Source organism: Prionailurus viverrinus, chromosome A2, assembly GCF_022837055.1.
Source record: "Prionailurus viverrinus isolate Anna chromosome A2, UM_Priviv_1.0, whole genome shotgun sequence".
NCBI classification, from domain to species: domain Eukaryota; kingdom Metazoa; phylum Chordata; class Mammalia; order Carnivora; family Felidae; genus Prionailurus; species Prionailurus viverrinus.
The window spans coordinates 113,603,660-113,618,338 of NC_062562.1; the positions used below are offsets into that span (position 1 = coordinate 113,603,660).

The window sequence follows — 14,679 nt, forward strand, 5'->3', positions numbered from 1 at the left end:
TCTGTAATAATACTGAGTTAAGCTTAATTCTAAAAACAATCCAAGAAGATAGGAAATGATATCATCCCCCTTGGAAAGATGAGGAAACTGAGGCTTGGTAAGTTTAAGTGATATGCTCAGATATTGCAGCATTTTATTTACAAATGGGAACCCCAAAACAAGCTTTAAATTAAGATATTAGATAAATGTTTCTGTCAATAAGTCATGAAACTAGAAAACTTTCAAGCTTGAAATGCTAGCTAGTAAAATTCTTGCTTTCTGTCTTGCTTCATTTCTACCTAGATTTTTGTCTTATCTTAGGGTATAATATTCCATCTAGTTTAACAGGAATAAAGAAAATATGACTGTCATTTCTTCAGTGAGTCTTAGCTGTCAGAACTTGTGAGTTAATCTGTAATTTTTAAATGATAGTAACAGTGAAATACCAAAAGGATAAATTGCTCAGAGAGTCACTTTGGGATAAGATTCCTGTATGTGTTGAGGACATCAGGTAATATGGGTGGTGAAATTTTTCTAAGATATATTCTACTTTTACTCTTGTCTCCTAATTATATTTGATATTTTACATTATTGGTTCTGTTTAAGATTGGTTAACTTCTCTAGGTTCCATTACGCTCTCAAACTGAGGTTTTAACCAAAGTATTTTATTCATAGACAAGTCTTCCTGAAGTTTCTATGTTAAAAATTTTTAAATTAAACAAGTCTGAATGGCTTTCTGTGGTCCTGGGGACATTGGCTTCTATTCTAAATGGAGCTGTTCATCCAGTATTTTCCATCATCTTTGCAAAAATCATAACTGTAAGTAAAGCTAATTTGCTAATATTTTTAACAATTTTAAACAAAGTGTAGCCTGAGAGAGCAGACCTGATGTACTTTGACTCAGCAATGGGGAAATTGGGACTTGTGGTGGGTCACCCATAGTGTGGGATCCATGATAGGAAGGTTAACTAATGTTCTCAGGGGATAAGCCAGCCTCTATTGTGAACTCTTGGCTGGGCCTTGTTGACTGGGCAATCAGTAAAGAAATTACTTTGTTTTCTAATTTTGACTCCACTGCCGTATCAGCATTCCAAAGCACTGAAGCAATAAAATAGACAAAGACGACTACTCTTCTTTCAACTAGTCCAAACAATGGCCATTTTTTATTACCAGTCAGCTCATGAGGGAGAGGAAATAACAAGAGCTTGGGATTGTGCTGAGGGACTCAGGAGAGTTGCTGGATTCAAGGACTGAGCCACGTTGTCTTCAGTCCCAGATTTGCACAGCTATGCTGTGTCAACATAGATGCCAATAGGTGTATAATTACTAATTATAGGAACAATTTCTAGGGACATGTATAAAGACCTCACACTGCAGGTTAATACCTTAAATAAAATAATATTAAGAAACCTAAGTTATTAGCAGTTAATAGAAATAGTAATTCAAACAAACTGGTAGTTTCTTTGAAAATATACTGTGATAATCTCATTGTCTGATCTCATATTTACATAGCCTAAGTGAGAAAATTGACAGCAAATCATTTTTTTATCATATGTAATGAATGTAGTGAATAGAATAATGGTGCAGTTCTTTTCCCCAGGAAATGTATATATAATCTTTTTCTTATGTTGAAATCCAGTCAAAAATTCCTGATGGATAAACGTTTTAGTTTTTTCTCTTTCTTTTGTATTTTCTTCCAATAACCTGAATAAAAAATCTCTTTTTTCTCAGATGTTTGAAAATGTTGATAAAACCACATTAAAGCATGATTCAGAGATGTATTCCATGATATTTGTCATTTTGGGTATTATTTGCTTTGTCAGTTATTTCATTCAGGTAAGCTTTTAATGAATTAAACAAGTTTGAACATGAGTACTTTTTATGTCATCCTCTCTGAGTTGAAAATAACAACAAAATATAATAAAGTATAAATAAGTAAATATAGTAATTAAATGTTACAAAGAAATAGAAAAAAGAGTTAAGAATATATATACTTTTCTTTTGTTTTCCAGGGATTATTTTATGGCAGAGCAGGGGAAATTTTAACCATGAGATTAAGACATTTGGCATTTAAAGCCATGTTATATCAGGTCAGTGTTTCATTTATCTTATTTAAAATGTGTTCTTAAATATTCTTGAGTAGTTTTTCAAGTCAATTTCTTCACATAATCTTTCCTTTGATCCTTTGAAAGCGTGCTTTTTGTGCTCCCATCAACACCTGACATTAGAATTCTTAGTTTATTTTTCTAATAGAAGCAAGTCCAAAATTGTTATGTTTGAAAATACAACTTACAGAAAACAATATTTAGAGTCCATTCCTTTTTCCTTGCGTTTATCTTGACAAATCTTTTTTTTTAAATGGATAATGTAGTGTACTAGGATCAGATTGAAAGACCAAATGAAAACTGAAAAGAAGAATTAAGAGCTACAGTATATTGGGGAACATCTTTTAAAAGGAGGAGTTAATTCCTCTAGTTATCATCCATGTGCACTGCTTAAGTTTCCTCACTCCCCACTTCTGAAAGCAGTCAGTCTCTCTGTCCTCATCAGAAGAGTCCTGAATTCAGGTAGCAGTCCAGCTGGCGGGTTGGCCTGCCATATATAGATGATCAGTCATACCTATGAAATAACTAAAAATAGGTAGATCAAGTAGTAATCTTGAGAAGTGAGTCTTAGTGGCAAATGGCAGGAATGTCTCAGATTGGCACTTCTAAAATTCTTTCAGGAGGCTGAGATGTATTGGGTTCCCTGAAAGCCGGTAATCATTTGGAGCCCTTCATCATACTTTCTGTCACCAGAGCTCCCTGTGCAAGAGCAAATAGCTTCCTGCCAAGTTCATTTCTTGTCAGAAATAGAATTACTGTCACACCAGCTGAGTTGTCAAAACCAGTTTTTACCTCTTGTGACTTTTAGCAGTAGCGCTCAGAGGACTGCCGCGTAACAAAATGCCCAGGCCTTTGTGCTCTTGGGAAACTACAAGATACAAAATTCAACCCCACTAGTGCAAGGTTTCCCATAGCAACTTGATGCTCTGAAGAGGTTGATGCCTGACATTCTGGTCAAAGGCCTATCAGAGATAATTGGAGACTCTCCTTAAGCCAGAAAAAAATCTATTTGAGGGATTATAAAACCCAGTGAATGCCTGCACAACTCACTCAAGCTATACTTGTACTTTAATTTTTTTTTTTTACTTCTGAACATTTTATGTCTTTACCTCAAATCTTTGAAATAAGGTGGAATTTTAATTAGCTAATTAAAATTTCATACTTATTGACAGTTTCTGCTCATTTTTGTTTTTCTTTATGAGTTTATATGTTTCCATATTCAAGGAAATTTATTTTTAATTTCTAGGGATTTTCGACAGTGTTCTCTGAATGTCTGAATGTTTTGAACAAAAGAATATATAACTTAACCAAACATTACTTTGAACTGCCTTTCTAGAGATTCAGTGTGCTTTTGGTAGAAGAGTCTCAAGTCCAGCACCCAGTTTAATTAGTGGTTATTGTTAATCCAGTATCTTGATGGTTAATACTAGACATTAATCCTCTTCTTAATGTTAGTCATGTGAATAGCTGGATAGTAACACTCTAGGCTAAAGTAGCTTCTGCCCATAAGAAGCCCCCAATTTTTAAGCCAAAAACTCTGGTCCTGCAAAAATACACACAAAGACACACACAGAAACTCTGCACTATTCATCAGATGTTATTATATTCCCCCATAAATTCAACTCAGCCCCTTCCAGCTGATTGTTTGTTTTCCCTCTGTATCCTTCAGCATTCTTTTTTGTTTCTTGTCTTTGCTTTCTTAAAATGGAGGGGGAACAATCGGATATTTGGCCTTTTCTTTATAAATATCTTCCCCATTTCAGTTTTGTCTATAGTAAGGGGTGCTCCCAATGTGCAGTTTAGCCTAACTCTTATTACCTGTGTTGTTGTCCTAAGGCTTTCTAAGGCTTAAAAAGCATGCTGAGACTTGTGTTGTTTTTATAACTAGTTTGGAACCTCATTTGAGGTAGAAGTATTTATGGAATCAGGTGTGGTCTTTTTATAGGTATAAAATCTGTATTTTATTTGATTAGTTGACATCCTTCCACTTGAAAAGAATGTTCTAAGTGTTGCTGACTTCAATGGTTGTAAATAATTCATTGTTCAAAGCTAAATTTATATTTCCTAATGATAAATATTGACCTGTAGATCTGTTGGGTTTGTGAACAGATACGTATTTTTGCCTGTTTCTCTTTACATTAGATTGGCTAGGGCTTCTTTGGGGGGTCTTTAAATCATGAGATGATAGAATTAATGGTAAGCACTAAGGGATCTCAAAAAGCTACTTCCAAAAGCTTTTGAGGTATTAAGTCCTGACACAGGAGAAACAGGTAATGAAACTCAACTGTAATGCTTCAGTTCAGTGGGAGATAGAACAGGATAGTTGAATAAAACCTCTGGCATTTGGTTGCATAGGTTCAAATCCTGGCCTTAGCACTTGCCAGCTATGTGGCCTTGGGCAAGTTATTTAATCTCTCAGTACCTCGGTTTCCTCATTTATAAAATATGGATATTCATAGTATCTACCTCATACAGTTATGATGATTGATTGAGAAAATACATACCAAATGTGTAGGCATCAGAGTGTTATTGTATTTTTTACTTCTAGTGTATTACTGACAGGGAAAAAAATGGATTTACTACTATCAAAAAACCTGATAGCCTTACTTACAATCATTTTACCATCAGAAAAAGAGAAAGCAAGCCAAATTTTATTTGACACCAGCTATGTTCCAGAAACTCTTAAATGTTTTAGCACATATGGCATATGCTGGAATACAGTGCCTAGAGTACACAATACTGACTTGTTGGAAAGTAATTTTGGACATTTTGCTGATTGAAGATCAGATAATGACTAAGACTAGTCACATATATATACTATACCTAGTGTGTTATAGGAAGACACTCTAGAATCAAGAATGTAATATTCCATAATAAATTATCTTTCTACATTTTTACTTTATATTGTATCTAAAAATTCTTTGTGTGTTCCATACCGTGTTTAAATAAAGAAATAATTAGAAAATGTAAAGTTTATCTTAATTTTTTTTAGTATAACAATAAAAAAAACAGGTAATGTCTTCCAGTTCAAGAATGCTATAGTTATTATCATTGCTGATGTATGTTCACAATATGTTAGGCTCATGAGTGGGGCTGTGTTTTCAAAGGGACAATTGGTAGTGCAGATTGTGATTTCTGTAGGATGCCCTTTTGGGCATCGTGGACCCTCAACTCTTTGGGACAGCTTCCCAATGCAAGGGCTTACAGAGTAGTGCTGTCATGCTGGGGTTGTGCCCACCCTTGCTCTTGTCATATTCCTCCATGGGAACTTTCTTCTCACATAACTGTATGATTAATGCACAGCCTTCTATCTGTTATGCTTCTTTTTCCTTAGTTGCCTGAAACATGTAACCTGGGTGTCAGGGCTCTGGCTGAGCTGTAAGCCAACAATTCTTTGGCTTTTCACTTACTAAAAATAAGTCATTTTTCAGAGACAGGCTCCATATGATTTTAATCCACAAGAGATCTAAGTGGTTTGAGTAAGTGGGAGGAAACATTCAATAGCTAATAAAAGGAAATCAGAATGCCTCAGGTTGAGAACTGCTAAGAAGTGCTATCTCTATTTGCTGTTGAAAATGAAATTGGCTATAATGTTATGCTTTTATTGCTTGTATTTTTGACCTATCTCCTTCAGATTGCATGCTTCTTGGCCACAGGGGTTTTACATCAGCCTCTTTGCCTCTTTAGCCTCTCGCAATGCCCAGTGGTTATAGGATCTCAGGAGTAATATGAAGTATCAGGGAAAATCTTGCCTAAGTGGGTCCTAAAGAGGAGATAGACTTTTTATCATTAATCAGTTTAGATAGAGAGCTTTGGAAATATTTCTAAATCATGTTGTGCATTACCTTTTTAAGTAGTCTGCTCTTCACTGAAATTACAACTTACTTAGTGGTTCAAAATGACCATTTTTGATGTTGATTATTATACAGTACTGTAGCATTGGTAATGGTTCCAAGATATTGGGCTTACATTCTTCATTTTGTATCTAAGTATAGATCTTTGTGAAGTAAGAAACAAAAGTCATTTGATCCATACTATTTATAAGAATTAAATACCTGTAAGTGAAGGAGAAGGTAAATGCCTTCTGACTTAGAGCAGAATCATAAATCAGAGAACAATCTTTTTGATAACAATGTTTGTTTTGTTTTGTTTTGTCTTGTTTTTGATAACCATATATTAATTCTCCTTTTTCTCTAGGATATTTCCTGGTTTGATGATAAGGAAAACAGCACAGGAGCCTTGACAACAATATTAGCCATGGATATAGCACAAATCCAAGGAGTATGTACATTGTTTTTATTTTTAAATGGAGTGTGTATTCTGTGTGTATGTGTACACACATACATACCTGTACACACACATGTGTCAGTGCATATTTGTGAGCTATACTAAGATTACCCACATCTTTAAGGGGACCAGGCAAGTCTCAAGACTAACTGGGAGCTCTCAATAAAGGAAAGAGGGAAACCTTTCAGTTCTGGATATTTTTAACAAAAAAAAAAAAAAAAAAAAAAAAAAAAAAAAAGATTTCATTGAATCACTACATTGTATACCTGAAACTAATAATAACATTGTATGTCAACTATATATATTCATATAAAAAATAGGAAAAAAGGGGGAAAAAAGATTTAGCAATTGTAATAGGATAACCAGAGGACTAAAGAAGATACTACAAATGTTAGAGAAAAGAGCTCTGAATTAAATAGTAAGACTAGAAAAAGTAACAAAATGAAAACACACACACACAATTTAGAAGTTTTAATAAAAGAAGAAAGTGTAGTTTTTCCTTCTAAGGGTAGATTTGTATTACCAAATAATAGAACAAGTTGGTTACAGTTAATATTCATGTGCATCCATAATGGTTTGCAAAACTAATGTTTTGATGTAGAAAGAGTTCAAGAAGAAAAGTGGCATCATCTTTTTTTTTTTTTTTTCTGAACTCTTTTTCATTATTTGGAAGACAATGCCCTAAATTTATTAGATAGAATTTAAATTTTAAAATAGGGGCGCCTGGGTGGCTCAGTCAGTTAATCACCTGGGTGACTGAGGTCATGATCTCCTGGTTCATGGGTTCGAGCCCTGCATGGGGCCCTGTGTGACAGCGCAGAGCCTGGAGTCTGCTTCAGATTCTATGTCTCCCTCTCTCTCTGCCCCTCCCCTGCTCGTTCTCTGTCGTTCTCTGTCTCTCAAAAATAAATAAACGTTAAAAAAATTTTTAATTTTTTTAAATAAGGCTAAGGAATCAATTTTACTCGCATAAGTGGAAAAAATCATGAATAATATTCACTTAATAGTTAAGTAAGGAGCGTAGCATTAATCTTACATAGCATAATAGAATGACAATTTCTATGTTTAGGAATTGTAGGGTTCACATATTAGGCAGAAATATCCCTATAATTCCAGTAGAATCCCCATTCCACAAAATTTGCCATTTTTTTTTCTTTTTCTTTACTGTGCTCTTTTTTTCTTACTATCTATCATTCAACATTTTTACAATCCCAGTGAAATTCTGCTAGCAGCCATATTTTATATATATTATATCATCTCTTTTAGCAAGTATTTGCTTCAGCCAAAAGAACAAATTAGAACTGAAAGACCAACATTACTTTCCTTACATTCATTAGTTGTTTTTAACAAATAGTGTTGTCTTTCATTGAGAAAAATTAATGAAAACATTTGTCAGCCTGATTGCTTACAAGCATCTGACTAATTCTGTTTGATCACTGGAAACTTTCTTGTTCCAATTTGTAAATATTGGTCTCATAATAATTTCTGGGCAAGTAAGACCATTTGCATTGAATAAAAAGTAATAGCTAAAGAATAAATGATTGAATTACTGATGGCAGATTTTAAAGCTGTTGAATTTAGAAAGCAGAATAAGAAAAGAAGTTTTGTAAAAGTAAGTCTATGTCTACTACCATGTAATTAATTCACACAAACACTTGCTTTGCAATATAAAGGTAGGTTCATATCTAACTTGAATGGATACTCTTTCTGCAGAAGGAAGAATTATTTACCAATCCTGTTTATCTACTATGTATTTTCTCACAAACACACACTAGACTAGAGATGAATTAGGAAATAATTATTCGGGGTCATATTTCCTATTGTATCAATTTAAGGCATATTCCATTTCAGTTTCTTCATCATGTAATTTCAGTTAAATTTTATTTTATCATACATATTAGCATAAGTGTCCACAAACTAGCTCCTTAATAATAGTAAATATTATTTTGTAACCTTTACTAATGGCCAAAAATATATACACCCTTAGCCATTTTTAGAAACTCTGGTACTTTGAGAGTCATGAGAAAAACATGTTAGTAAAATAAATTCATGGAACAACATGATTCCTGAAATAGTTTACTGAATACAACCAATTTAACTGATATTATTTCAGCCCAAGGTTATGGCTTATTGCCATACATCTGTCAACAGACTATTTTCTGTGTAACATATAGTGTTATTAAAGGTACAAAGCCATTTTAGATTCCTTGGGAATCTAGGTTCCACAAAATTACAAGGTATTATTTCTGTATATTTTAGCAACCCCTTTTCATCACCCAAAAGTGTTACCTCATTTTTGTCCACAAGAAAGTGTGTTATTCATGCCACAATGTGCACTTGATATACCACTGACAGATACAATGTTAGTTCCAAGAATTCTTCTCATCAGAACTATAATTATATAGCCCCAAGAAATCATAAAAACTTCATTTATTAATTCCAAGAACCAGATGAATTGATTAGGTAGAACTAGAATATCATTCCCTGGACAGGGGTGACCTCATTTCCTGATTTAACTTTTTGACATAGGAAGTATATAAAAACAGTTTGATATTTTTTGTGATTCAAAAAATGTTAGCAATCATCAAAATGACTTTACCATAGTATAACATTGGCAAGTAATTGTTGTTTTGCCTTACCATTCTAGGTTGAATTCATTAAGAAACATTACCAAGTCTACAGCAAAAGCTAATATCCAAAGCCAGAGTGGTTAAAGGTAGTTCTTGTTAAGGAAAATTTCAGTCTCAACCCTGAACTCAAAATATTTCAGTGAAACCTTATCATTGCTAAACCCTCAATCTGTTGTGTGGTAAGACAAGTCAAGATATTCATCTTCCATATTTCACAAAAATAGAAATAAAAATAGTTAAATCTATAAGAGTAAATGAACTTCACCATTGACCATACTGGTCCAATAAAGTGTGATGTTATTTTCCACAAAATACCTGCTGATAAACAATACAAGAAATAAACTTAGGCTTTAAACATCTTACATTTTCACAGTTTGTAAATTTGTCCAACTAAGCTTTTTTTTTTCTACTCTATAAATCTTACCACCATCAGTTGTAATATATTTTAGTAGATTCCACTTCAGTTTATACTGACTTCATTTTTTCTTAACTTCTTTGAAAATATTATCACCTGTAGTTGCTCCACACAGACCATTCATAGTAACAAATTTTTTAGTCACTTCAAACTCACCATTGGCTCCTGATTTACCAGTACCAGTACCGGTAACATATGTCAACTCATCAAGAGCCAGGGAAAACTATTCAAAAAAGCTACCTGGTTTTTTATTGCTGTTGGTGTTGCTGCAGTGTTGTCTACTTTTTGAGCAACTGTTCTTACCAAAAGGTTAATCATCATCTGATAATAGGTTTAAGCTCACTAAACACATTTCTTCCTCTGCTGCAATTAAACATGATTTAATTAACTCATTATCCATAACTGATTTTCTTTGCTTAACTAATGAATGAGCCACTCAGAAACTTACTTAGGTGTCAGCTTCATTTTCACTTTTCAGTTTTATGAAGAAATTCTACTGAAATCAGATATTCCACTTAAAATTTTCCAAATTTTCTGAATGTTGGTTTCTTGTGAATTAAGAATATAATGATGAGTGCTTCATCTGAAAATGTTGACCTATTTTATATATTTTTAGTACTATGTAGTACTTTATAGCATAATAAAAACAACACTGTGATATCTGATCAGAAAAAGTAATCCACGGTCCATTATGCCTTAAAAGGACATTCAAAGTCTACTCTTCTCTTCCTTTCTTATTTTTAGATGATGTACATACAATGGTAATTTTTAAAACTAAGATAAAATGTCACAGTACAGCAATTCATGTGGCATTCAACATGCTGTCAAATTATAATTGCATCACAGATTTGTAGCACACTGAGCAACAGTACAAAGTGAGGAGAGTGGCACATATGGTTTCTCTAGCAACTACTCAATTCCATCATTATAATTCTAAGATAGCCACTGACAATAGGTAAAGAAAGACCATGACTGTGCTCCAATAAAACTTTATGGACTCTGAAATTTGCCTTTGTAAAATTTTGATTTGGATCTTTTTTGTATGTTCCTTATCTCTTAACTTCTGGAATATATGTTATACCATGATAACTTTTAATATCATTATCTACTAAGTCTAACATTTGTGTCAGTTGTGGATTAGTTTAATTGATTGATTTTTATGCCATCATGGGTCCTATTTTGCTGTTTTGCATATCTGGTAATTTTTTACAAGATGGCACACATTGTAAATATAACATTTTGGGGTGCTGGATATTTTTATATTTCTAGAAATATTCTTTTTTTTTTTTCCTCTGGAATTCAGTTACCTGGAACAGTCTAATCCTTTTGGGTCTTATTTTAAGGTTTGTTAGGACAAGAGCCTACTGAGGTAAGACCTTTCTACATACTCTACCCAATGCCCTATGAGGACATGAGGTTTTCCAGTCTGACTGGTGTGACTGGAAACTATTCCCAGCCCTCACACATGAACTACTTACCTGAATATTCAAGAAGGACCCTCTGCAGATACCCATATTTCTCTTTCTGTGTACCTCTCTCTTCTCTGGTGTTCTATACTGCAAACTCTAGCTTCCTTGAGATTCTCCATGCCCCAGATTCTCAGTTTTATCTACTTAACTTTGGGAGTCTGTTAGGCTCTGTCTTAGTTCACTTACCCTCCACTTTAGCCTGGAAGCTCTTTCAAGGGCCAAACTGGGGCAATCATAGGGTTCACCTTGTTTGTTTCCCATCTCTGCCTTTGTTTCAGATGGGAGGATAAATCTATTTCCTGTTACTCCCTGTTAACCAGAAACAGAAATCCTATCATATGGAATTTTATTTCTACAATTGCATACTGAGTTTTCTGTCATTTATTTTCTTATGCTAGCCATCCCTCTTTGTACACTATCATTTTCTTACAAAAGTTGTATTTTCTACATTTAGCAAACTTCCAAAGATATAGTAATAATCCATAAATAATTCTTATCTCAAGAATTATTTAATCATGACTTCCTGTTTTTAATTTCCAAGAAAAATTTGTATATTCATGCATGTTGCTAAAGAATCTATGGAAGTTTAACTAAATTTCCTTTGATTCCAGTCCTAAATTCTTTTCAGAGTTACATTATCCTCTAGGTCTTTAAGACTCTGTTCTATTTTCCTTCAGTTCTTGTAATATTTTTCAAGGCCAAATGTCTGTTTTTTTCTGTTAATTCTTCCTGGAACAGGAAAACTAAATTCAGATTCTTCTTATTCTACCACCATCCCTAAAAGGCAGCTAGGTGGGAGGAGAGGAACATGTTAAGTGTATTCATTTGCTAGGGCTGCCATAACGAAAGTTACCACAGACTGGGTGGCTTACACAACAGTAATTTATTTCCTTACAGTTCTGATTGGAAGTCCAAGATCAAGGTGTCAGCAGGATTGGTTTCATTTTGAATCCTTTGTGCTTGACTTGTAGATAGCTATCTTCTTACTGTGTCCTCCTATAGTCCTTCCCATATGTGAGTACATATCTGCATTCAAATTTCCTTTTCTTTTTTTAAATTTTGTTTAAATTTTTATTTACTTTTGAGAGAAAGAGAGAGAGGGCGAGATAGAGTGTGAGCAGGAGAGAGACAGAGAGAGAGGGAGACACAGAATCTGAAGCATATTCCAGGCTCTGATCTGTCAACACAGAGCCCAACATGAGGCTCGAACTCATGAACTGTGAGATCATGACCTGAGCTGAAGTTGGATACTTAACCAACTGCACTACCCAGGTGCCTCAAATTTCCTTTGTTTATAAGGACATCAGTCATACTGGAGTAGGGCTCACACTAGAGACTTTATTTGAACTTAACTTACTTTACCTCTTTAAAGACCTCATTTCCAGGGCACCTGGGTAGCTCAGTCAGTTAAGCATCTGACTTCTGCTCAGGTCATGATCTCACAGTTTGTTTGATGCAGGGTTTGAGACTGCATCGGGCTCTGTGCTGACACCACAAAGCCTGAAGCCTGATTCGCATTCTCACATTCTCTCTCTCTCTCTCTCTCTGCATCTCCCCCTACTTGTGAGCGCTCTCTTTCTCTCTCAAAAATAAATAAATAAACGAAAAATAAAGATCTCAAATACAAATATAGCCACATTCTGAGAAACTTGGAGTCAGGACCTCAAAATGTAAATTTGGGATGGGGGGAAACACAAACCATCCCATAACATACAACATCTCAACATCTTTTATCTCCGGCATCATCCTTCAACTGTCAAGAGACAGAGTGTAAATCAGGGGCGCCTGGGTGGCGCAGTCGGTTAAGCGTCTGACTTCAGCCAGGTCACGATCTCGCGGTCCGTGAGTTCGAGCCCCGCGTCAGGCTCTGGGCTGATGGCTCGGAGCCTGGAGCCTGGAGCCTGTTTCCGATTCTGTGTCTCCCTCTCTCTCTGCCCCTCCCCCGTTCATGCTCTGTCTCTCTCTGTCCCAAAAATAAATAAATGTTGAAAAAAAAAAATTAAAAAAAAAAAAGAGACAGAGTGTAAATCAGTATTAAGTAGCAAATGACATTCATATTTCAGCCTCATAGGTCTTAGAGTTAATGTATAACATGCTAAGACACTTAAAATACTTTATGTGTTGTCTTAGTTTTCATTATTTAATGGTTTGTTTGATGTTTGCAATTGTTACTTGTTTTTACATTTTTGGAGTTTTCTTTAATAGTTTATCAAGAAAAGGGGAAATAGCAGATTACCAAATACAGTCTTGAAGCTGAAGCCAGAAAAATTTTTTTTAGGAATAAGACAGAGCCTTTAGGGAGGTAGGGCTTTTTGTTGTTGTTATTTGTAATGATGATACTAATTTGGGGGTACTTTAGTAAAAACTGATATAATCTTCTAGAGAAGAAATTTGACAATATCAAGAATGTAAGAATGTATACCCTTTAACATATACCTCTAGTCTAGGTTTTCAACATTAGGAAATAAAAAATGAGCATAAAAATTATGCACAAAGGTGCTCATTACGTCTCTATTTTAGTAAAGTTGGAAGCAATCTAAATATTTTTTGAAGACTATTCAGTGACCCAGGAAAAAGCTTACAGTATAATGTAAAGGGATAAAAGCAGGATACAAAGCTACATATACATAATAATCCAATCTGAATATGTTTGTGTATTTGTTTGAAAGGATGTAAATTTTAACATAATCCAAACCTTTTCCAATGGTCATATTTTCATGATCGTAACAAAATAAATCTTTTAAAATATGAATTGATATCTTTGTTGATTATACCTGTTTTTCTAGGTAAATGGGGTTCTCATTTTTTCATCCTAGCACTAAAGGAATTTAACATTTCAGTTTATTACTTATCATGTGTCCCACTGAAAGTTGATTCATAAGACATTTAGTTCTTGTAAAATAGTTATAAAGATATTTCTACTTATTTTGAGATTTTCTTTTAGAATTTCTTTAAGTTACCTTTTACCATGATGTTTCCAACTCCTTTTCTATCTTGATAATGCTGCTTTAGACTTTTTCTCAATGAAATCAAATTATAAAATGCTCAAAATGGAATACAAGATACAATATCCAAAGCATACCTCTTAATATATAGTATCAATCATTCAATTCAGCACTACTGTGGTATAATGACCAAGAGTGCCAGCTCCTCCATCATTGTAGGAGAAAGGGGAATGTTGGGTTTTGGAGTCCACATATGGTGAGTTACGCTTCCTTGTGTGGTGGCAGCCTGGTGTGGGAAAGCCACGCCACACCAGAATGAGAACGGTATCCCTACAGGAGATAAATAGGGGCCATGATGTCAGATTGGTTATCTACAGAGAGCTTGATCACATAAATCTATTAAAGATGGGAGCCAGGTTTATCACTGTTGCAGATGGGGGTAACAAATATAAGAAGGCACAAAACTGAAAATAACTCTGTGGTGTTGTATTGGTATTGGAGATATTGATGTGAATTCATGGACTTCAAGATACATAAACAGAAAAATACAGATTTCAGTTTGTGCATACATCTGTACACACACACATACACACACACACACACACACACACACACACACACACCCCAGTTCTGTCCACTGATACTCCATTAATAATTAGCACAACTAACACCATATATTTACTTCTAAATAACTTTGTCCACCGAAAGAAACTAGGACATCTTGAAGAAATGTTAGATTCCAGGGATAGAGTCTGGAGAACGTTTTTGTGTCAGAAAGTAAGGACATATTCAGAGAATGACAGGGACACATCAAAGGACAACGATATCCAACATAAAGTAAACAAAGCA

The 14,679-nt window shown here is 34.4% G+C and overlaps 1 protein-coding gene across 1 annotated transcript in view; it reads left to right on the forward strand.

Moving 5' to 3' along the window:
- The window catches only part of ABCB5 (ATP binding cassette subfamily B member 5), a 137,358-nt gene that overhangs the window by 90,469 nt on the left and 32,210 nt on the right, over positions 1-14,679 (forward strand). The window contains exons 17-20 of the mRNA XM_047847360.1: positions 655-798; positions 1,711-1,815; positions 1,992-2,069; positions 6,282-6,365. Coding sequence (XP_047703316.1) covers positions 655-798; positions 1,711-1,815; positions 1,992-2,069; positions 6,282-6,365 — 411 coding nt within the window. The remainder of the gene's footprint in view (positions 1-654; positions 799-1,710; positions 1,816-1,991; positions 2,070-6,281; positions 6,366-14,679) is intronic.